Source organism: Stylophora pistillata, chromosome 7, assembly GCF_964205215.1.
Source record: "Stylophora pistillata chromosome 7, jaStyPist1.2, whole genome shotgun sequence".
Taxonomy (NCBI): Eukaryota; Metazoa; Cnidaria; class Anthozoa; order Scleractinia; family Pocilloporidae; genus Stylophora; species Stylophora pistillata.
In genome coordinates, this window is record NC_142525.1 from 34,752,567 (window position 1) to 34,775,716 (window position 23,150).

The 23,150-nt window shown below is 38.2% G+C and overlaps 3 protein-coding genes across 4 annotated transcripts in view; 1 reads left to right on the top strand and 2 right to left on the bottom strand.

Moving 5' to 3' along the window:
• On the bottom strand, positions 1-1,108 carry LOC111328707 (octopamine receptor beta-2R-like). Its single transcript, XM_022933193.2, has one exon. It carries the CDS (start codon positions 1,106-1,108, stop codon positions 131-133), a length of 978 nt encoding a protein of 325 aa, XP_022788928.1. The 3' UTR covers positions 1-130.
• Positions 1,109-12,327: 11,219 nt separating this feature from the next.
• On the bottom strand, positions 12,328-17,566 carry LOC111328728 (histone H4 transcription factor). Of its 2 annotated transcripts, XM_022933214.2 has the most exons (7): positions 16,965-17,566; positions 16,395-16,547; positions 16,226-16,303; positions 15,470-15,590; positions 14,603-14,741; positions 14,237-14,361; positions 12,328-13,129 (listed from the first exon to the last, which is right to left on the bottom strand). In XM_022933214.2, the coding sequence occupies exons 1-7, from the start codon at positions 17,458-17,460 to the stop codon at positions 12,685-12,687; spliced, it is 1,557 nt and encodes a 518-aa protein (XP_022788949.1). In that variant the 5' UTR covers positions 17,461-17,566; the 3' UTR covers positions 12,328-12,684. The 2 variants fall into 2 exon arrangements, with proteins under 2 accessions (XP_022788949.1, XP_088584219.1); XM_088728093.1 differs by lacking the exon at positions 16,395-16,547 and having other exon boundaries at positions 12,544-13,129.
• Positions 17,567-17,607: 41 nt separating this feature from the next.
• Positions 17,608-23,150, top strand: part of LOC111328726 (pseudouridylate synthase PUS7L) — a 14,795-nt gene continuing 9,252 nt past the window's right edge. The window contains exons 1-10 of the mRNA XM_022933212.2: positions 17,608-17,832; positions 18,301-18,496; positions 18,625-18,766; positions 19,402-19,499; positions 19,761-19,846; positions 20,183-20,273; positions 21,053-21,222; positions 21,570-21,618; positions 22,381-22,514; positions 22,929-23,078. Coding sequence (XP_022788947.2) covers positions 17,732-17,832; positions 18,301-18,496; positions 18,625-18,766; positions 19,402-19,499; positions 19,761-19,846; positions 20,183-20,273; positions 21,053-21,222; positions 21,570-21,618; positions 22,381-22,514; positions 22,929-23,078 — 1,217 coding nt within the window. The 5' untranslated portion in view covers positions 17,608-17,731. The remainder of the gene's footprint in view (positions 17,833-18,300; positions 18,497-18,624; positions 18,767-19,401; positions 19,500-19,760; positions 19,847-20,182; positions 20,274-21,052; positions 21,223-21,569; positions 21,619-22,380; positions 22,515-22,928; positions 23,079-23,150) is intronic.

Below are 23,150 nucleotides of genomic sequence, written 5' to 3' on the forward strand. Positions count from 1 at the left end.
TTCCGCACAGGTTGTCGCACTACGCTTTCACAGTTTCAACTGTAATTTTAAGCTTGTCCTTGTATTTCTCACTACTAGTTACGATTCACACCAGTCCCCGCTGCTCTATCTCGTCCGGTCGTGTTTCAGTTTATGCAACTGCCGCATGATTAGATCCAAATATCTTGTTTTCAAGTTCCTCGGCTTGCACAAGGGTTTTTCTTGTTAACAGCTGAATGAAAGCTACGCGAAACTGTCTGTTTCTTACAGTAAAGATAAGTGGGTTTATCGACGAATTTAGCACCACGAGGAACCCAGCAAGACAGAAAACGATTTGTCCATCTTCAGATGAGATCTTTCCATTCGAAGACATAAAAATAATCATCCAAACACTTATCGGAATATAACAAAGCAAAAGTGTCAGGAGTATTACGACAGTTGTGTTAAAGGCTTTCTTATTTTTCAATAACTTTTCTTTTACTTCTAAAGAAACTTGGTTGGTTATGATTTGCAATGTGTTACGACGAACTTCTTTGTATACGACGATATGAATATACATCACTGTGGAGATGATAGCAATGGTCAGAAAAACTTGTATTCCTTTAAAGATGTCGATATTAACGTTATAGATTGTCAGTGCACACATCCACGCCAAGCCAGATGCCATGATGATACGAGCTTCAGTTACCAGGCCATTTTCATACGCGAAGGGGTGTTTAATCGCTAGATAACGCTCTCCGCTCACTAACAACAAATGGAGAAATGATGCTGCAACACATGTTTGGCCAACCGAGTCGGATACGTCAATAACATCACAGATCGCGTTTTGGGTCCTGCCACCTTTGTGGATAAAGATGAAAAGGACTATGTACAAAGGTTGAACAATGAGTCCTACGGCAAAATCTGTCGTAGCCAAACAAGCCAGCGAAATGTTAGATTTTGTGCGAAGTTGTCGATTTGTTTTCACGGCAATTATTACCATAATATTCAGCAAAATTGCGAGAGGGCAAGTGAAGATATTAAAAGCGACAGTCATGGCATACGCAGAATAAACGCCAGGTGAGATATTTGTGAGATTTACGGGAAAACTGAAATCGTAACCACACAAAGGTGATGTTGTGTTTGGCATGACGATTCTTTATGGCTTCCTTCGGGTTGAGTGGAGAGATTCACACCCTGACTCTTATTTAAATGTGGTCCATGGAGCATGAATACAACGAAACAACTTTCATTATCTATTTCCATTTGCTTTTCTATTCAGACGTTGTCAGTGCATGAATACAACTTTCTATTCAGAACAAGTGTATCGTCTGTTTGAATGCAGACTGGGAGGCGGAAAGATGAAAGATCCGGGAAGATGAGTGCAAAAGGAACCGGATATTGGCCCGCTTCATTCTTCGCAACACTCTAATATACTAATATGTGCGTTTTCATAGAATTCAACGAGAGTGCAGATGAAAAGCTTGCCAAGAAAATAACGCATTTATAGAAAAGGGCTTTTAAGAGCTAAAAGTGAAAAGAACAAGTTGATGACAATGTCATTTGGATTTCCTTTCGGAAAGCTTTTATGATCAATTCAATTTTTCAAAGTTTATTGTTGTCAAGCGGGAGTTATAGCAAATGCAACTAAAGTACGTTCAGAATAGTGAACCAATTAAGAAGCGATGATAGACGAAACTGCTGGCATTGGAAACAGGATCACTGAAAGATCTGATCAAACTAAAATGTTAATAAGGCTGCGTAAACCACAATCGTCCGTGGAGGGATGATCAAGGTAAATAGGGTTAAAAACAACAATGCGAAGAATTCTAGAGGCAACCTTAGCAACCTTAGCAACCTTAGCAACCTTAGCATGATAGATGAGTAAAGAGAGTAAGTTTCTAAAGAAACTGTGATGCTGCGTCGGTGGGGGTAACAAGGTCATTTGGTTAAGTTGAACTTGTGAACTGACCAACGTAAAGAGTTTAAAAATGCTGACGTTTCGAGCGTTAGCCCTTTCGTCAGAGCGAATGACGAAGGGCTAACGCTCCAAACGTCAGGTTTTTTTTAACTCTTTACGGTGGCCAATTTACAATTTCAACTTAGTTGATAGAACCAAATTAGCATGATATTCGTGTTTTTCTCGTTGCCATGTTCCCACCAATAACGTAGCTCTATTTTCTGCCTTTAAAAGCACACACAACCCACAATTCCTCTATTCGCTCCGACGAAGGGCTAACGCTCGAAACGTCAGCTTTTGTAATGTAGAATGTAATGGAGAAAAACGAAAATTCGGGTTTTTACCTAATTAATTAGGCAAAAAATACAGTAAAATTGAGCAACTTTAGCGTGCTAGTACTGAAGGAGGATGTTTCGTAAGAAATCGAGGATGTTTTCACTTGAAAATGTAATTCATTTGATTTTTATTTATGGCACTTTTAGGATCTTTGGTTTAATTTTAAAATTTACAAGATTTTTTAACAAAGTACTCTCAAACACTTGTTGCAAAAAGCGAAAATTCGAGCAACTTCAAGCCTACAAAACGCGTCTTGGTATGTGAGAAATCATGTCAAAATGGATGCTGGCACAAAGTTTGGTCCTTATACTAAAATAATATGAAATAAAAAATTTGGGTAATTCAGAAAAGTGCCGGCAAAATACAAGAGTTAACGACGCAATGTGGCCAAGGTCATGCATGAATTTGCATGATACAAATCAGTTCTAAAAATCGTACTTGAGAGCTACGAAGTAAACAAGATAGTCAAAGATGGTTAAAACAATTATTTGATGTGGAAATGATATGAAATTATACAATAAAAAATCCATAGACATTGCTGAAGAGGGCTGTAAATTGATGTGTAGATACGAAATTTTCTGTTAATTTGAATTGCAGACGACTTTGTTATTGTTGACTCGCTCTTTCAACAGCACTACCTACACCTAGCTATAAATAAGGGCCGCTGTATATTTCACCATTTTTGTTGACTAGGTGTTTATTATCGACATTATTCTTAGTTGAATAGCTACGTTTCTGCAACTGCGATAATATTTCTTTTGAAATATCTGCATATCTTGAAAAATGTTGTGCGATTAAACAAAGTCACGCAACACCGCAAGCTTCTGCTGTGTACTTTTTAACTAAGATAACAGCCCAACTATTTTTTATGCTATTTACTATTATCTTTTTCGGAAAAAGGGCCACATTTCTGTTATAAAACTTGATAAAAAGGACTTATGTCACGGTAACAATTATACCGTGTTGCAGTCTGGGCGATAATTCTCTGTGATGTAATCACGGTCTTTTTCTTAAAGGTAAACACGTGCGAGGTTTTTCACAGAGCATAACGATGTCATTCTTCAGCTTTGCTTCTCTTCTTGAGGGGGGGGGGGGGGGGCTTGTGGTGCAAGTTCTGGGATTCGTGTAGTCACTAGTGTTAGACAGTCTCGGGGAACGCGAAACTGTTTCCTCGCGCAAAAGAAGATTAATGACATCAGTTTACTGAACAACTTCAGATTTTATCCTGGTGGAATGAGGGTGTGGCAGACATTTGATAAAGGCCCCGGCAAATGCGTCTCTTTGGAAGGAACAAATGGTAAACCCTGCGTTATATTCTCTTTTCAGTTTCTAGCTATAATGTAGCAGGATCTCTCTTTAGTTTTGAGACTGAAAAATTCAGCGAGGGAAAGCTTGAAATCAAGATCACTTGAAAACATCAAACCTGGCGCCAATTTTTGTTATAAAAATTTATTTCAAGTTTTTTTTATTTCGAACGCTCTACTGGAAAAAGAAACTTTTACTTCATTTAGGTAGCAGTGCACAAGCTGCACCTAACGCTAATTTTCGCTGTGGGAAACGCACCAAATCTCGCTCTGGACAATTTTTAGGTGTGTTTGATTTTGTCGTTAATCATCTTTCACGTTATTATTTTCCACAGAACGCCATTACCAAAATATTCCCTCGGCGAATTTAAAGAGATCGCCCCAAGGAGAAAACTTAAAGAGCCTAGTAAGTGAAGCCTACTGGCCGTGAAGCTAAAGGCGATGTTCAAGTGTTTCCATGTCCAAAAGAGGGCGGCACGCGTAGTTTCCAAAGGCATTCTTCTCTGGAAAAGCATCTCGCGTTCGGAACATGCACAAAGACGGTTGAAAGGGAGACATTTCTTGATAAAGCGAAGGTTAAATATGCCGCAAGGCTCGAGGAAGGTTCAAGTTCCGTGCCAACTATTCCTCTACCTCCTGAAAGCTGTCATCGTAGCACTGAAGGCTTCGCTTTCAAACAAGTTAAGAAAGCTTACCGGTTTAACGAAAAGCAGTGAGAATATCTGACTGTTAGATTTACCATCAAACAAGAAAGTGGCAAAAAGGTCGACGCGGAAATGGTTGCAACAGAAATGAGAAGAGCAAAGGGATCGAAAGGAAGCGCTTGCATGTTCAATGTCTCCGAGTTTTTAGCGACTCAACAAGTAGCTTCTTTTTTTCCAGAATGGCACCAAAAGTGAAACAGCAGACAGCCCTCAGCGCACAAGCTGTAACTGAGGAAGATCTGGTTGCTATGGAAGAAGAGTTAATTTAATTTGTCAAATGCTAAGGAGTCTATTTTTGAGCAGTTAAATTCAAATGTAACCTGGGGTTGATCAGAGAAAAAAGACATCTTACATCGCTCTGCTCGAAGACCTTGTTAGATGCAGCTCATGCAGTGCAGTTCAAAAGGCAAATGGCAAATGGCTACATCAAAAAAATTGAGTGTTATATGAACGTTGATATTAAATGGTAGCCATGGAGCATATTTTAGATCGGAGGAGCTATTTTAGTTCCCGCGTAGTGTGAGCTCATTGACGCCAACTTATCAATGAGGGTCCTGGGGCCTCCCCTCCGAGGAGAGCCTCCTTTTGTCTGTTTCTTAGTACGCCTTTCTTGGTTCAGAAACACTGCTAGATAGGGTGTCCTGGGATATGCTCCCCCGCAATTTTTCAAATCTAGAGCTTCTGAAATCACCGAAAACGCGCTTCAATCCCAGGAAAAATTTGTCAACTGTTTTTAAATTACAAAGATTAAAATAAATAATAATGATAATTATAAATTGTTCTTCGTGGGGCTACAGCCCACTCAACCCCATAGCTCCGCGGTCCCCGTATTAAAGGCGCAAACCGGAAATGAAAAAGTTCCCTTCGAACCGCACATGGCCGTCAGCCTGAAGTCAAACGGGATCAGACCGGCGGGATGTTGTTCGATAAAGACTCATTAAATAGTTTATACAAATAATTTAAAACGAGATATACAGGACTGGATGCTTTAGAATGGAGTTTTGATGAAAAAAAGGATCGTGTCTTCTTTACTCGGCAACTTCACCTTTGATCCAACGCGGCAATTGTCACGCAATTGAAACATTTTCCTTTTCCTCAAGACAGTATCGAGATAAAAAACAAAAACCTCATTGGCTTGAAAAAGAAGGAAACGCCATTAAATACTGGTCATTACTCTTGTACATTTTATGTTGAAGCCGTCAAAAGAGCCCTTCCTACACCAGAACCGTTAGGCGGTACGATTTCTACAACTGATTTGCATCATGCAAATTCGTGACCTCTGGCCACAGTGTGTCGCAAAGCTTTATGTTTTGCCGGCACGTTTCTGAATTACCCAAATTTTTTATTACATATTATTTTAGAATAAGGACCAAACTTTGTGCCAGCATGTAGTTTGACATGATGCCACACGTACCAAGACGCGTTTTGAAGGTTTGAAGCTGGTCGATTTTTCGCTTTTTGCAACAAGCATTTGACAACACTTAGTTAAAAAATCATGTGAATTTTAAAATTAAACTAAAGTTCCTTAAAATGCCACATATAAAAGTCACATTAATTATACTTTGAAGTAAAAACATAACAAGTATGAGCGCCTCAGACAGGTACAGACAGGTACAAGCGCCTCAGACAGGTACAGTCTTATGCAACAGAGACACAGCGTCACAGCTTACATAACCCACAAGAACCTGTTACACTTACCGTCACGGTGCAGATTGAAAATGCACCCAGAAAGAAAGAAATGAAAGAGACCGTGGCGTCATCACACGATCGTAAAGTGAAAAGTTACATCGTCATAGAGTAATGAAAGTACATTCTTTCGATGAAAATGTTATGGAGACGAGGGCGCGTCCTCTTGTAAAGAAAGTTGAAAGGAGAAGTTCAGCGCCATCTACTTCTGCAACGATTGAAAGCCTCTCTGAGAGAGTAACCTGCGATGGTAAATAGGAAGTTAAGAAACGGTTGAGGCGAGCGCAGAAGAAAACAGCCAGGGATATAGGGAACTCCTTGTAGGCGAAATTACGATTGGATTGAAATTTAAATTTTACAGATGAAATTGGGTAAAGTGTTTGGAGCTTTTAGAGATGTCTCTCCCTCTATCAATTTATTTCAACGTGTTATTTTCGATGGGAACTCCTATGATAGTCCAATTTTTAGTAGATATTGAATTCAACGCCGTAGTCGTTGGTGGGGCAGGGGGGGGGGGGGTGGGCGGGGGAAGAGGTTGATGTCTGTTACACGTCAGGTCGTTAAAGTTTGAGAGGTGAAGCCATCAAATCTGTGAACAGATTTCCTAAACAGGATTTCTCTGTGATTACAGCTCTTTGCTTCGACGGAGCTGTTGAACCTGACTGTATGCAAGTTTCATAGAACAGTGAAAATAGAAAAATCACCTAGAAAAAACGTCAACGAAATTGAATAAAAAGATTATATATCTTGGCTGAAAGTAGTTGGTTTTCATATAGAGCACTCAAACAAATTTCGAAGTTTGTCTTTCTCCCAACGAAAAAAGAGAAGTTCCCAAACATTACAAATCGCCTTCAGTAGCGTGCTCACTTAACGCGGCCTTTCTCGTTAAGAGGGGCTTCTAATGCCAAATATTTTAGCTTTTGCGGATCAGTAGATATGTCAAGTATATTAATAAAACCAAATCCTGACGAGCTGTCATTAAATAAGAGTTATCAAGAGTGATTACTGGGATTTTATAATCTACAGTTAAATTATCATACTACAGGGAAGGAACACTACTTATCGGGGGGGGGGGCGGAAGATTTTGAGGGGGATAACATGGTTTTTCAGGGGGGGCCTTTAGAAAATTGCCGACCAATGAGGAGGGATCGTTGAAATACAACAGAGCCGTAGGAGGGATCAGGTAAATTTTACTGTGACACAGCTAAAATCCTACCACCCCTCCCCCCTGCAATAGATAATCGCCGGTTCTTACCATCTGGCGAAACCTCACTCGAGAGTTGAGGTCACAGAAATGATTTTTAACCGACCCAAGGAATACAAAGACTTCAAACTTACGCAAGGCAATCAAATCGCAACCATATCTGTTTTATTTTTTTCCGACACTGCACAGAGCAAATTTGTTCGCCCTATTATCTCAAAGGTCTGAAAACGTAAATCATACAAGAACTGGGCTGCCTCTGGTGTCCTATCATTCCTATTTTGTGTTACGTAACAGGTTATGTAACTTGTTATGTTACTTTACATTCTTAATACTTTTCGAATGTTATGTAAATAAGTACAAGTAGCTAAGTTGCTCTCGGCTACGCTAAGAGCAACACCTGCGCGTCTCTTGTGCTATTTAAACCTCAAACGTGCTTCAACTCGCGAAAAAACGCAAAACAACCTCATCTAGAAGTTTAAATCTTAAGTAAAAATTATATGACAAGCACAGTGCATGGTAAATCTATGTTAATCTCCTTTTTTCCTAAAAAAAACTCTATTAAAATGTTGACAATTGAGCCACTTATCATTGGAGCGAAAAAAAAAAACATGAAGTCGATCTCATTCTAAATTTTACTCAGAATCAAGATTTGAGAAAACTAAATCGCAGAATTTTTCTCGCTTGTTTAACAAGCTTTTGTTATCGGATTTCAACGGAATATGACAAGGCATGTGAATTAAAGTGGTCTGAAAAAAAATTAATTCAGAATTGAAAATTAAAATCGAAAATTAATGTGATTTTCTAAACTGTGACAATATGGCCTAGAAAAATGAATAAGCGAGCATGATTGAAACGCTCCTATTAATTGTGAGCTCAGATCAAAATACACCCGTGACGTACGCGAGATGTTGAGGGAAGTTTTACCTTGAACAAGTCGTTTAAATGATGACTCATATCTGTTTCGCAGAACCGGTGTTTTCCCGAAATAAACAGTCCTCCGCTTTAGCTCCTTTAAAAGCTTTTAAAATTTTACTGTACGATAAACTGTTTCTGCGTGGGTTATCTTTGTCTGAAAGACGTTGAATGTGTTAAAACTTTAATTTTCAGTCGTTATCAGTTGAATTGGTCATAGAATGTAAAATTGTTTTGCTATAGTATCAAACTCCTGCCGGCTTAACGAAAACATTTCTTTTCGAGTTAGCGAAACCTCAGCTGTATTTTTTCGGCTGGAGATCATGGATATGTCACGCAGGCTTAGAATAGATTTTGGATCTCGTAATGAAGATTCTCCCACACTTTTTCCTATGAAATTCATCAACTGCATTAATATACATAGACGACGAAAAAAGGAAACAAGCCACGAAAAAAGTGGAAGATAAAAACACGTCTTTCTTGTCATGAGAGGTTTTAAATCTCTTAATTCCGTTCAGCTAAATCGTACAAATTGTACAAACATTTCTCAAGCTCTTTTGGCTGAGTCTACCAACTTGACTAAATTAGTTATATTTTCTAATTTCGTAGCTTTAAAACAAGAATGAGAAATTCGGTAAATTTCCCGAAGGTTAAATAAAAGCCTGAAGAAAGAAAAACGGACGCTAAATACAATCTAATCTATATTTTAGAGTGTTAACGAGTCTGCAAATTAAAGAAAGGGGCTGATTCTTTCAAATACTGTATACAAAACATTTTATCAGAAAATTTCTCCACTGCCATCTGCGAATTTCGTTGTCATATTCTGTCCAAAGAAAAACCTTTACCTGAGAAAGAAAAGTTTACTTGGCTGGCATTCGACACGAAACACAAATCATTTACGGTTATAATGCTTTGGGCCATGAATTAGATGTCCTCTAACACCGAGATTCCCTCTGAAGCTTCGCCAGATAATTCAACCAGAACACTGTTCTCTTGTCCCAACACTCCGGAGCTCACCTGCGACTTCAAGAACGATGATTACTGTCAGGTTGCGATCGCTGTCACACTGCTGCTTCTCCATTAATCATTCTTTCGAACATCTTAGTGATCTTAGCAGTCAAGAAATTCAGAGAGTTACAGAGAAATTCTAACATTCTGATCGCTAGTTTGGCTTTGGTTGATCTGTTAGTGGGTGCGGTTTCTATGCCACTGACAATCACTTTGGATTCACTGATCGTTCGAGGAACTGCATCAGAAAACATCGCCTGTAGGTTTAGTGATATCACTGGCTCGGTTATGTACACTGCTTACAATGTTTCGTTTTATCATTGAGTTTTAATAGCTTGGGAGAGGTACGTAGCCATAGTAAAATGCACGGATTACAAAATCTTGTTTACAAAAGAACGCTTACAGATTCGAAAGGATAACATCCGTTGTAACGAACGCCTTGCATCCCGCTTTATCAGCCGCGGGCGTTGGTAATGAGATTCTCCTGACTCTAGATGTCATCTTAGTATTTGTCTGGTTTATAGGCATGTCTCTGATGGCATATTTTTTTAACACACAGCCTATATTGTATTACGTAATCGGAAAATAAGCCAAATCGGGCGCGTGAGTTCTTCAATCAAAGCAAGAACTGAAACGAGAATTGCTTTTACTGCCGTTCTGATAATGGTTACCTTCATCACGTCCGCAGTTCCTTTAATGTGTTTCCTCATTCTGGCAACATTTGTGCCTTTTTTTCGTGCGAATTCGGTCCACCACTGGGGGAAAATTTTCCTTCAGTTTAACTCTCTAGCGAACCCTGCGCTTAATTTTTATAGAAACAAACGCTATAGGAAAGCCGCACTGAGGCTTCTGAGATTTGGCACTCCTCGGGAAGCCGAGCCAATGGCTTGCATGAGGTTTGATCTTTATTCTAAGCGACACCAAGCTCCCGTTGCTTTCTTAAACTTTCGAAGTCGTGTGGACATCAAACGTGTCCTGTGCCCCCAAAGGTCACAGTCATGTGCGACGAGGACAAACCGTGGGAATTCATGTGACCGGTACAACAACCTGGCGCACTTACCTTCTCTGTGCAGTTGGACATGGCACCCGGTGAACCGGCCGAGGGGGAGATCTCGAGGTTATTTAAGGATAGCGACGATGATAAAAAGTCAGCTCCACAAAGTGGGGAGATCAAACTCTTTGATCGACAGTAGAGCCGTCGTAGAGACAAGTGCTTGTCAGAGTGTAACGAAAATTAAAAGGCAAAATTCAGTGCCTTCGGTTCTTGCAGCGATGCGAACTCGCTCCTGGAGAGAAACCTACGATATTTGAAAAGAAACTCCACGAATGATGGAAGCACAAGCAAAATGGTATTTTCAGTTGAACTTGCTATCTGGCATGTCAGAATGCAAATGAAACAGATTTAACTTTACTAAAGCTTACCTGTCCTTAAACGAATAGTTCAGATTAATTTTGGTGGATTTCCCGATCATTGAATTTGCTCATTTAGAACTTGATAAAATACTCGTCCTCCCTTCCCAACTCCAGGCCTAGAAGACACCACACATGGTTTGGTGAAACATGCCACTATGAATCTCTAAACTTAGAATTAATAATGAAAATAATTTATTCTAAAAATTTATTTAAAATATCAAAATTTTTAGACAGGTAAAAACGAACGATATAAAATCCCGACGTTTCGGCGACTTCATGACGCCATTATCAAGGGTACAAATGAAAATAAAATTAACAAATGCGAGTTCAAGAGTTACAATTAATTTGCATAGGGGAGGTAGCTACACAAATACGATTTTATATCGTTCGTTTTTACCTGTCTATGTATTACTAAATCTTTGTTAATATCAAAATTGGTCCATTTTTAAAAATCCCGAGCTTATTCCCTAAAATGATAAAATTAATAATAATAATAATAATTATATAATGATACTGATACAACCAATATATCCAAAATGATAGACCGCATGAAACTTCGTAATAAGTTCTTGGTAAACCTGTGTCCCAAATGGGACATTAATATCTAATGGTGTGGAGGGGGAGAATTTGATAAGATATTCATGACGTAATGGCGTATAATGAGTACTTGTCCGGACCAAAAAATTAAATTTGAACGAAATGCTTATCGTAGTGGACGTAACTTTGGAAAATTGGGAAATATAATTTGGGATTTATCACCGGATATTCCCCAGTTTTAGTTGGGGCATAATCGGTCACATGATACGCTTAAACTAATTTCGCGCGAGCAAAAACCTTTGACAGACTGATGGTTAAAATTATATACGCAGTCAATATGTAGGGTCTCAATTATGACCTATTAGAAGACAGCCATATAGATGACGCCACCATCAACAAATTTTGCTTATTCTACATCTAAACCGAATCGAATCCGTGTTGCCGTGGCTCTGTTCAGTACTAGAAAAGTGGTCCAAGAGGCGCAGTTGTTGCTATTCCAAAGGCAACCAATCAAACTGGTTTCACCAATACAGATTAAAAACAGAAATATAATAACACCTTTATTATCATACATATTTATAATATTAACTACGTAAAATTTTTCCGTCATAAAATTACGTCAAAACACACTCTGTAAAAAAATTGAGAAGTTCCCAAACGATCCGAGTCGCAAGATGGTATTCGTCGGCCTTCTCCATGAATTTAGAAATGCTTTCAGATAAATAATGATAATTGGCATTTTTTTTCTACGAGCTTATGTTAAACTACTACAAAACGAAACAAATACTAGCGTGTAACTTTCAATTAAAGAGAGAATCATGGTTGTTAACTGTGCTACAAGAGGAGGCTTCAATCTTAAGTTGGTGGGGCAACAGTAAACAAGTGACATTTGATATCAAATCTACTGCACAACATTTACACTTAGTCTTGCGTGTTTAAGCAGACTAAGGATAGTTGAACTTTTAAGTGTACGAATGAAATAAGCACCTCCATGTGGTACTATGTAAAAAGCTGTGGCTTCAAAAAAGTTTGTAACACCTTCTTACAATGTATGGTGTGATACCAACTTTCTCACGTTTGATCATGCAAATAAATGCATGAAAGGTCCTTCCATGTCGTACTGTTTGTAATGTTGTACACGTTAATTCTAACTAGTCTGTGAATGAAAGACTTGAGAGTGGCACCTAAACAAAAGCTACTGAGTCGTAATTTCAAGTGGTGCTATAAGTTTTTCTAAGTTTCCCAGTTGTAACCATCAAGGTGCATTGAAGAACTCTTCGAAGGGTAAGACTTGATGATCATTACTAAAAACAGTGGACAGCATTGCAGGTGTGCTCTGATTGGCTACTCAAATTCCAAATATCCTCTACTATTCCCCTCCCAGCAACTAGCACAAGATTTGCACCTGAATAATATTATATTGTAATCGTTACAGGAATGAATGAGTTCAAATAATCTTTTTGTGCCATATCATCTCATTGTTTCAGTGCATACTAAAACAACCATTCACTTTAGTGTTGGTGGGTAGAGGTAGATAATTATTTAACTCACTGCTTTGCAGCTGCATTGACATCCACTACCACCTTCCTCCACTTGGTGAATGGTTGTTCATTATTCAATCATTTAATTCAATCATAAATTTACAACTGATCAATAATGTGATCAATTGATCCCATTTTGTCCATTGGCAAGCCTGATTGCAGCATCTTGAAGATCTAGCAAGGTCTGTGGTAAATCTAGTTCAGGTGATTCTGGTCTCTCATAGGGATGCACTTCTGTGACTCTTCCTGTCTGAGCACTCCTTATTGGTCCTCCACCCTTATGTCCCTCCTCTTGTGTACTACTGTTATTTTTATTCCATTCTTGCAGGAGTTCTTGGTAATTGAGTTCTCCAAGGTTATCCCCTTTATTAAGGGGTGACCCCTCAACAGTCGATTCTGGTGACCCCCCTGAGGTTGTAGGAGAGTCTACACAATCCTGGGGGAAGTCACCTGCTTGCATATCCGTGTTCCCTGCACCTTCCTGTTCATTCATCAGCTGCGACAAATGGAGACTCTCAAAGCGCACGGTTTGAAGTCGACAAATGCCATCATCACACTCTTTGTATCTAAAGCAAACAGACAGGAATTTCACCATTAAAAACAGAATACACTTCTGTTTGACCAATAACTGTAAAAGTTACAAACTTTTTCATTGCCATCACATGATGAAGCCTCACGGAGTGACAATTCTGACCAAACTTACATGGCAGCACTTCACTGAAATTCTGTTTGATATCATGACATTAAAGAATAACCATGGAACCATCATCTATTTAATATTACATTTTAAAGAGAGGTAACAGACCACTCTCACTTTTTATTTTTTTTTGGGGGGGGGGGGGCTTAACAGCCCACTATCCTTTCTTTTCTTTTGGCCTTAACAGCCCATTGTCCTTTCTTTTGTTTTTTGGGTGTTACAGCCCACTGTCCTTTCTTTTTTTGGGGGGGGGGGGGGGGTGAGGCCTTAACAGCCCACACAACAACCCTTCACCTTTTACAACCTGAGAGTGACCAACATCCAATTTCTCCTTTCAGTAATAGTTCTGAATGTTTCATTAAGATCATGAGAATGACAGAAATGATCGCCAGCCTAAGAAGCTTTGATTGATAAATGAATTCTCCTTACCAGTACCAAGGGAAATGTATAAAGAAGAGTATGGAGTCTATGGACACTGCTGTTGGATGTACAGGGTTTACAAGCTTGGAATGGTTGATCAAGCTGCCAAGTTTGAGTTGGGGTACAAGTGGGTGGAGAGGGGGGGGGGTGAAGAAAGGTTTATCTCTTCCCTTGCTTCCTTCCCCCAGCTTTCTTCATCGATCACATCCCTTGGTAGAAATATTTTTCTTGCCCATACCCTCCTCTCCTTCACAAAATTCAAGGTGGTGATAAAACCTTTTATGAAGAAGTCCCAAACTTGGTAACTCAAAATTACAATCAGACTGCACGCTACTGGTACATATTAAGTAATGTTGAGAGAACAAATAATACATGAAGCATGAAATGAAATCCACTGATGAATTGTTTTATGTGGTGTTGATGACTTTGCATTGACTAAAGCCTTTACTAACCTACTTAAAGTTTAGGAATAGATTTATCTCCTCTCATCATCATTATTGTCATTAACTACTATTATTGTTATTATTATCAACAAAATAACCTACAGTGACCTCACCTGAACCTTGGATGCCCAGCTGGCCAGCTAAACCTGTGTTTTTTCTTTAGATGGTTGGTCAGCCCAGATCCTCTAGTGTATCGCTGCCCACAGACATGACATTCATATCGGTACAAATCAATTCCCTGGACATATACATTGTAGATATAAATAAATTCATATGAACAGAAAAGTATAACAATAATAATACAAATACAGTACCCCTCAAAACTAAGTTGACAGTCCCTTGCTTCTTGAAAACTTTCAGGATCGAGGCTCGAGTTGAGTTTCGTGATGTTCAAGTTGAATTTCAACAGATGAAAGAAAGAAAACAAAACATCTAGCAATTCACTGATACCTGTTAGTAATATTTGACAAGGACCCCACCTGGTGATCAACTTTCTGATGCCTTTTCACTGTTTGCATGGCACGGGCAGAAAAATTACAGCCTTCAAAATCACAATGATGTGCTAAAACAGCATTGTGGAATTCACGGTGACGCCTCAGGTCTGACTGCATTTTACAGCTAAAATGAAAAAAAAAAGTCATTTTTCACACATGGCCTGATTTCTGCAGGTTTCCCTCACAGCTATTAATTAGTCTTGTTATATAAATCTCGCTGCAGAAATTTTTCAAGCACAAACTGTATATCATGCAATTCTCTGAATCATAAGATGAGCACAAGTGTATCATTAAATTAATAGCGTAGTACTTTTGCAAGTCTCACTTCTGTTATAAACCCCAATGTTTCTAACACCTTATGAAGCACTATGCCCCACTTTGATTGGTTGGTTTTCAGCATATCTAAATGTACCAATCACAGCTATTTAAGATCCACCAATGCTGGGAATTTTTTAATTTACTCCTTTAATTTCCAAAAGTGATTAACATGCATCTTTTCCCTATAATATCCTTACATTATCCAGCAAACAGGTAATGAGAATTAACACTCAAACTTATCAGGTAGAACTTGACAGGTATCACTTATCAGGTATCACTTGACTCTGATGATGACTTCCGCACAGGTTGTCGAAACGTCAGTCACTACCACCGACAACAGTCCTTCTCAGGACTACACTCACCCAGACGATCAGACTACACCTTCACTTATCAGGTAGAAGTTGTCATCTTGATCTAACACCAAATTCTTATAACTAATTTACAAGGAAATGTCTAGCAGCTAGAGAGGAAATTTATTAATCAGATCTTGGGAGTTTACTTCATGTTACTCTGTCTGTTGGACAGTGCACTCACGTGTAACTGCATACATCACATTTAAATGGTCTTTCCTCTGAATGTCTGAATTTGACGTGTTGTTTGAGGGCTGAGGCATTTGGACAAGTCATGTCACAGAACTGACACTTAACATTATTGACTGCAAATAAAATTAAATAAACAATTAAATATACTTATGCATGCTGATTCTATTTCTTTGCAATCACAGTAACTGTAGTTTTGTTGACATGTTTGGAAAGGAAGAGACATAAGTCCACAACATTCTTGGAATGATACTGTCAATAGTACTAAGAAGCTTTTGATATCATCAAATAATCATTTATCTGTATGAATTCTGCCTGAATCACCTTAAACACCAGCCTATAAGCTGCACCTTTCCCCCCAATTTTTTTAAGCACATCAGGGGTGCAGCTTATTTGTGAGAACACCTGAACGATCCATTAAATGAACTTAGATTTCCTTCTTCCTTATGTAAAACTCTACTGGATGCCTGCTCTACAGCTGCTAAAATTATTGGTAAGAATTTATTTTCTGTGTACATATATGCTTGATGAAGCAACCAAAATAAAGCAACTTTCACAAAATTCCACTTATGATTTCTTCCACTTTCTTTTCCAAATTTTGAGCTGCCAAACTTGAGGTGCAGCTTTTCTGAAAGTGAGGCTTAAGTGCCGGTGTTAACAAGAAGACTTTAATTGGAATATTTGTAATGTTTCTCTTCATGGGCATATGTGACAATTCAACAACCTCAAAGAAAGGAAAAATGTTATGTACCATGATGTCTCATATGATCTCGCAAGATGCGCTCTGAGCCACAGTGCTTTAGACAATGTGAACATTGAAAACTTTCAACTGCAACAAAACAAATCAAAAGAAAAATATTACAAAAATGAAAACTTGAGTAAAATCAAGAACTGCTATCATGACAGAAAAATTTACTCACATCCTGAAGAATTCTGTCGAACCATGTGGTCTACAAGTTTTGTCTTATTTGCAAACATGCCACCACATGTCATGCAGGCAAAAATCTTCTCTCTAGTGTGACTTCTGCAATGTTCTTTAAGCTTGTAGTGGTTCACAGTTGTAAAATTACATCCTTGTAAAAGAAAGAAAACTACTTAGAGATGAGATAAAAGATCGATTTTCAATGTTTTTTTCCTGTTCTACTGTGTAATATACTACCCTAGCATATTTTGTGCATTCTGTAGCCCTAGTCTGGTAAAATGGTGCAAGTAAAAGAATAATAAAGTTTAATATTTTGCTGCAGTAAAGCTACGGTACCAAAGCCGTGGAAAATGAAAAGTTTAGACCTCATACACCTAAAATAGATTTCAACAAAATTTGCCAAAAACTTATGATTGACTATGTCCTGCAGAATTCAGAAAAGAATTCACCAGAAGAGTTAAAGTCTTTTAATAAGTAGTTGGAGTAGACACACTGTTACATATTCATGGTATATTTTATAAAAAAGAATCACGATACTTATAGCTAGTTAAAGATGGAAGAGCCTTACCCTCCCACTGGCAAGTGACGGAGTATTTTTTCCTGCCATTTTCGCCAACTCCTGCGTATATCTTATCCACAGCCCAAGCGTGACTGTCAACATGTCTGTAATAAAGCGTAGGACAGTTAAACTCAACAGTGCACTCTTTCCACTCGCAGAGAAACGGTTCTGGAATGTCGGGAAGAAGGTTTCTGCTTTGATTGTCTAAAGTACAAGGCGTTAGCTTCATCTCTTGTTGTTTTTTGTACCCTTCGAGCTTTATTTTAGTGTGGAAGGCGTGGAAGAAGACATGACGGATTATATCGCCGGCGTCAATGGGAGAATCCCAACCGCAGTCTCTCCAAAAGCAAGCAAAATTGTCCGGTATGGGGTCATCAGAGAAACCTGCTCGATATCCCGGGAAAATTCCTCTTAAATGTCCTTCAAAATGCTCCCTGAAGTCTTGAAAACTTGAAAGTGGAAACTTTTCTTCACATGAGCCCCATTCGCATTCTAGTAGATCCATTGCTTGGATAAAAATCAATAATCAAACTGTGATGAAAACCACGAAGACGGAGCGAAATAAAATCCCGCGAAGTTCGGCCATTTTTGTGAGCCCCGGATAACTACGGTCAGCTCGTCGGCTTTGTAACCAGGCCTCTGTCTTTTTTTTTTTTTTTTAAGAAAAAATTTTTCTATTACACTAGAAATTGTTTCATGTTCACATGCTGTCTTTTTTGCCATTAAAATGTTGTGGCTTCATATAAACTTACATAAGTTGTCTTGATAATTACCTGATGCCTGTAGAAGGTGCAGAACATCGGTGGAATATGTCCTTTGGTGCGGACTGTTTTCTCGATTGTGATCGAGAGGGTTTCAAGGGAAAAGTCAAGCAAACGTATCCTAAAGCACTATGATTAAGATCTACTTGTAAAAAGGAAGAAGAATGACAAAAAAGAACACGTGCGAATCAGAGCTTTTTGCCGGACTGGGTGCATCAAGGCTGGGTGATAGGATCTAGCCCACATAAAATTTCAGACCCACAAGTTTTTAGAAGACATGTTACCCCTGTTGGAAATATTTAAAGTGTTCATACTTTGATTCAGATAACATAAATTTTTATTAACTCTAGATTCTAAATCAGGAACATGTTAGATATTTGCAAGCTAAGAATTTTGGTGTCAGACAAGTTGTAAGAAAACCTTTATATCTGATGCATGAGGATTGTGAACCTCCCAGACACTCTCCCTTTATGTGCCACTAGACCCAGATATATTTTGAAATTTCAAGTCCGTAACTTAATGCCATTTTAATGATTTTGATGCAATGTTAAGCAATCTGAAGTGACCTTGACAAGTTTGCAAAGATACCAAGATTTTATTGTCACTGAAATTGACTCTCAAGGGAAGCTTGTAGAACTTATTGCACAAGACATTTCTTCTGAAATTAAAGACAAAAACTTTCAGAATATTAATAGAAGTGGAAAACACAGAGAGTCAATCAAAAATGGGATTCATTTAGAATTGAAGAGTCTAAATAAAGAAACACCGTTTTTAGCCAAGGTAGGTGTATAACCATTGTGGTATTAAATGTATGTGAGTGATTAATGTCTTTACTTTTTGTTGGTAACAAAGTTATCTGTTGAAATATTGATTAAATATTAACTTTTTTAAAGTTCAGTTTCATTTAGATTTCAGAGTCATATAACAACTTACAAAAACAAGCTGTGAGTGATTTGGAAAAGTGTCTGGGAAGTGAGAAGTTCACAGAGCTCAGAGATTTTTCCCTGGATGCTGAGAAAAGGAAAGAAAGCAACAGGAGAATATGTATTTGTAAGAATAGATACATATTATGTATATATAATAGATAATAATGTTATCTTTTCCCAAATTTTTATAAAGTTGCCAAGGTTTCAAATAATATTCATCATAGAAGTCTGTGCCAAACCTTGGGTCAGATGAAGCGATGAAAAGTATTAGGCATCACCCTTCCTTTCTTTTGAATTTCTCTATAATGGCCAATATTTCACTTTATCAGCTCAGTTGATAAAGACCAAATTAACAACAAAGTGTGGTCAGAATTAAAATTTTTGACAGACATGCTGTAATTAAATAATTTGGATATATCAACAAAGTTGAAATGGTAAATTGGCCACCGAAATGATTACAAAAGCTGACGTTTCGAGCGTTAGCCCTTCGCTCCGACGAAGGGCTAACGCTCGAAACGTCAGCTTTTGTAATCATTTCGGTGGCCAATTTACCATTTCAACTTTGTTGATATATCCAAATTATTTCGTTACTCCCACCGACGCAGCCCCAAACAGTTTCTTTCGAAACTATCAGCCTTTATTCATGCTGTAATTATATGTTTTTTTTTCCTGATTTGAAGAACATTGCACTCCATAGAGCACAGTGAAACCTCTCTCATGGGAAACCTCCATGTTCATGAATTTCATATTTCATGATAGGCTCAACAATGTTAAAGGAGGATCGAACAGCTCTGCACAGAAACGTCAGGCTGGCTTACCCCCATCTTCAGACTGTAACTATAAAGAGTGAACAAGAGGTAACTTAAGTTCAATTTGGATACAGGGCTGTCAAAATATTTTTTAATCAACTAGAGTGGGATATAAAGTATGCAGTACAATATGATTCCTCTACGCTGAAAGTTGAGCCGCAAGCATTCCAGATAGTAGGCTTTTTTTCAGAGTAGCTGTATTTTGACAACCCTGTGGATGCATCAAGATGTGACAACGGTATTTTAATATAAATTTTTAGCCTTAAAGCAACTATTTACTGACACTGATAATAAATACTTTTTCATCAGGGAGACCCTCCTTCCATTTTTGCAGTCAGGGATAAAGTTTATTGGGAGTTTTATGAGTTGCTAAATAATAGACAACAAGTGGACAGGTAACACATTGTGTGAGTTATTGTAGAGTTGCTCTAATTGTAAATCATATGGATCTATCTCTGATATGTTTTAAGTGTGCAACAGAATGTATGTAGACTCAATGTTGTGTCACTGTTTTGAGTGGAGGAGTGGGAGTCATCTGATGTAGAGCTGTAGCTAGATTATTGGGGTTTACTTGTAATACAGTGGCCAGTACCAACAAATATTTTATCCTGTGTCATGGAAAATTGTGATGATTGGAGAAAAATTAGTCACTTAGTGTGTTAGAATGTTCTTGTAACTCTAGTCAATAATTTTAAAGCCTGTCTTTGCTTACTTTATGTGTTTACCAATAGACTGCTATGTTTTGCTCACTGGGAAACAAGAACGGTACCTTCCACTTTTGATCTTAATGTCAGTAGTGCAGATAAACAGCAGCGAACAAAGGTGATGATAAATAAACATTGATCCAGACTTGGCTTGTGTGATAGAGATGATGAAAGAAACCTGGGATATATATTTTACTTGATATTTTGGTGTGCAGTATCACTGAGTGTATTTATGAGCCTTCAGGGAAAATCAAAATGCAACTAACCAGTAAAAATAATCGGCGATGCTACACACCAAAATGTCTGAGATGCTATTTATTGTCCAACTGTGAAAAGTTATCCATTTTTAATTTATTAGTCAGAGTGTTGTACAATTTCAGAATTATGACTATGATTAGAGGTTCCAACTCAGCCCGTTTAATTTAGCCTGCGTAGCGGCCCCAGAGGGAGGGGGGAATGGGGTGGGGAGCCAAGTGGAGAGAGACCTGGGGAGAGGAAATTCTCTCCCCAAGCCTCGCTCCACCCGTCCTCCTATCCCTTCCCTAAGCCTCTCTCGACTCAGCTCCCCACCCCCTTCCCCCCTCCCTCTGGGGCTGCTATGCAGGCTAGTTTAATTTAAATAAAGTTATCATTAGCCCTAAGACTTCTATAAGTGACTGTCTTCTAATTTCTCCAAGCAATATCACCCTTGAATCAAATGTAAAGGTCACGAAAATAAACTGAAGGAAATAATCACCAATTTCAGAAGCACCTGATTGTAAATCAAATTCTCCTTGCTAGTACCATAGAAATGTAACAAGAACAGAGTGGAGAATATAGAATGATGAATACTTGGTAAGGGTGTAAAAGGTTGAATTATGATAGGTTGTCTCTGTACTAGCTGGCCTGTTATCTCAGATTCACAGACTACTTTCAAAGCACTTTGGCTCATTTCTTGAGAGCAAGACTTTCAATGACCCTGAAAAGAAGACATCAAATGGTGCACAGGCAGGAAGCTACATCCAGATTAGAATGCGAGTTAAGGGAAGAAAGTCACTACAGCAAAATTATCAATTAACAAGCCCAAGGTTAGAGCTTTTTGGGTCATAAAATCCTCTTGAATGTCTAGGAATCTCTCTCTGCCTCAGGGACAGAAATGTAGACAAACAATTTGTTCATCAATTTGCTGGCCAAGGGTGATAATCCACAGGGGAAACTTAATTGAGAAAAGTTTCCTTAAAGCAACTGAGTCAGAGGCTTTGATTTGAAATATTCTTTCACTGTTAAATGTACTGGTAAACTGATCTATAGATGAACCTTTAACTTCTTGTAAACAGCAGTGTTAATTGTCAGTTTTCCATGTTAATCATTCTTATGAATCACTTATTTCTTGATGTTATTTGTTTTAATTGTCAAAAATATTTTTACTCTTTAGTCAGACTGAGACTGAATACACAGGATTTGTTTTATGCAAGAGAAATATGGTAAGCAAGGATTTATGCTCACAAATGTTTCACCCAGGTCATCACAAAAAAGTATTTTTGAACTGCACCTTAGCCATAAAAAATGGTGTAGTCTGCATGCAATTCTGACTCATAATTATTATTTCCCCATCTGTGTTTCCCCTAGAATACCTCTGTCATAGTTTGCTTGAGAATGAGAATAAAGAAAAAGATTGCCAACTGAAGAAGCTTCAATTGACTCAATGTTTTGTGCAGTTAAAGAACGAGTATGAGGACAATCTTCGCAGTAATGAACACTACTTAAGCAGTAGTGAAAATGAGGCCTCAAAAAAAAAATTTCAGGCCTATACACCGAATCGAAATATGGCGTCCAATTTGAATTGCCATTGTTCTGGACTGACTAGCCTCTCACACATGTGATAATCCTTTTGTGTTTCCATGTCAAGACGAGGCTAGTAAGTCCAAAACAATGGTAATTCAAATTGGACACCATATTTCAATTCGGTGAATATGGGATCCAAACCCATGACCTCTGCGATACCGGTGCACAGGTCATGGGTTCGAATCCCACACAGGCCTGAAATGTTTTTTCAGGCCTCATTTTCACTACTGCTTAAGTAGTGTTTGTTACTGCGAAGGTCATTCTCATACTCCTTCAACTGATTGTTAAACAAATTCTGTATAGAGAAAAGTATAAAGAATATCTATTGGATACTGATGTTGGATGTGGATGTAGTTAGTTTTTAGTAAGCAGTACCCCACATTTTTCTTCATACTCCAAAGGAAACACTGGAAGCTATACACCGCTTGTCCAGCTGTCTAAATATTCAGCCTTCAGCCTTCAGTTATGCAGGGATCAAGGATAAGAAAGCAATCACCAAACAGTACATGTTGGTCAGAGGTGTTACGCCAGAACAGTACGTCACTCTGACTAGTTTTATTATTTTTTTAAACTCTGTCTTTTTAACTCAATTTTCTTGCATGTCAAGAATGGCTTGGGACTTGAGCACTGAACCTTAAGCTGCATATGTTTTTTATTCTTGAGGATGGAAATTAAAAGGCAGAAAAAACCTAAAGAAACAACACAATAATTCTGCATGGCCTCCAAAAAGTCATAGAGAGGCTATTAATCATTATACATTTAGTTACAATAGACAGCATCTACAATTAGATCAGATTACTAATTAATCTGTCAATTAGTCTGAAATTTCCAAGGTTTTCTGATAGAAGCAAACTGGGAAACATTTGAGTGACTCGTGGCTATTTATGAGTTTTTGCCATAGCCTTTTAAAACAGTCAGCAATACTCAGATTGTCCTTTTCAACAAAAAGGATATGTGCCATTCAAGATCACCCCTCCCTAGAGGGTATAGAATGTGGAAGCTACAGGAGGGGGCTGAGGAGATCTCTCAGGATGGGTGCACTCAGGGGAAACCATTTTCAAGTTGTGATCAGAAATATACACAGTAATGCTAGCAGCAGGTCAGTGATAGCTGATTGTTCCATTTACTTTTTTGTCAATTCTTGTTAAATTGATTGTGTCAGAGAGACTGT

Coding starts and splice junctions, on each gene's coding strand:
- LOC111328707 (XM_022933193.2), bottom strand. CDS start 1,108: ATGCCAAACACAACATCACCTTTGTGTGGTTACGATTTCAGTTTTCCC.
- LOC111328728 (XM_022933214.2), bottom strand. CDS start 17,460: ATGGATCTACTAGAATGCGAATGGGGCTCATGTGAAGAAAAGTTTCCA. Junction 16,548..16,964: donor CGTCACTTGCCAGTGGGAGG/GTAAGGCTCTTC, acceptor TTCTTTTACAAG/GATGTAATTTTACAACTGTG. Junction 15,591..16,225: donor AGATCATATGAGACATCATG/GTACATAACATT, acceptor TTTTATTTGCAG/TCAATAATGTTAAGTGTCAG.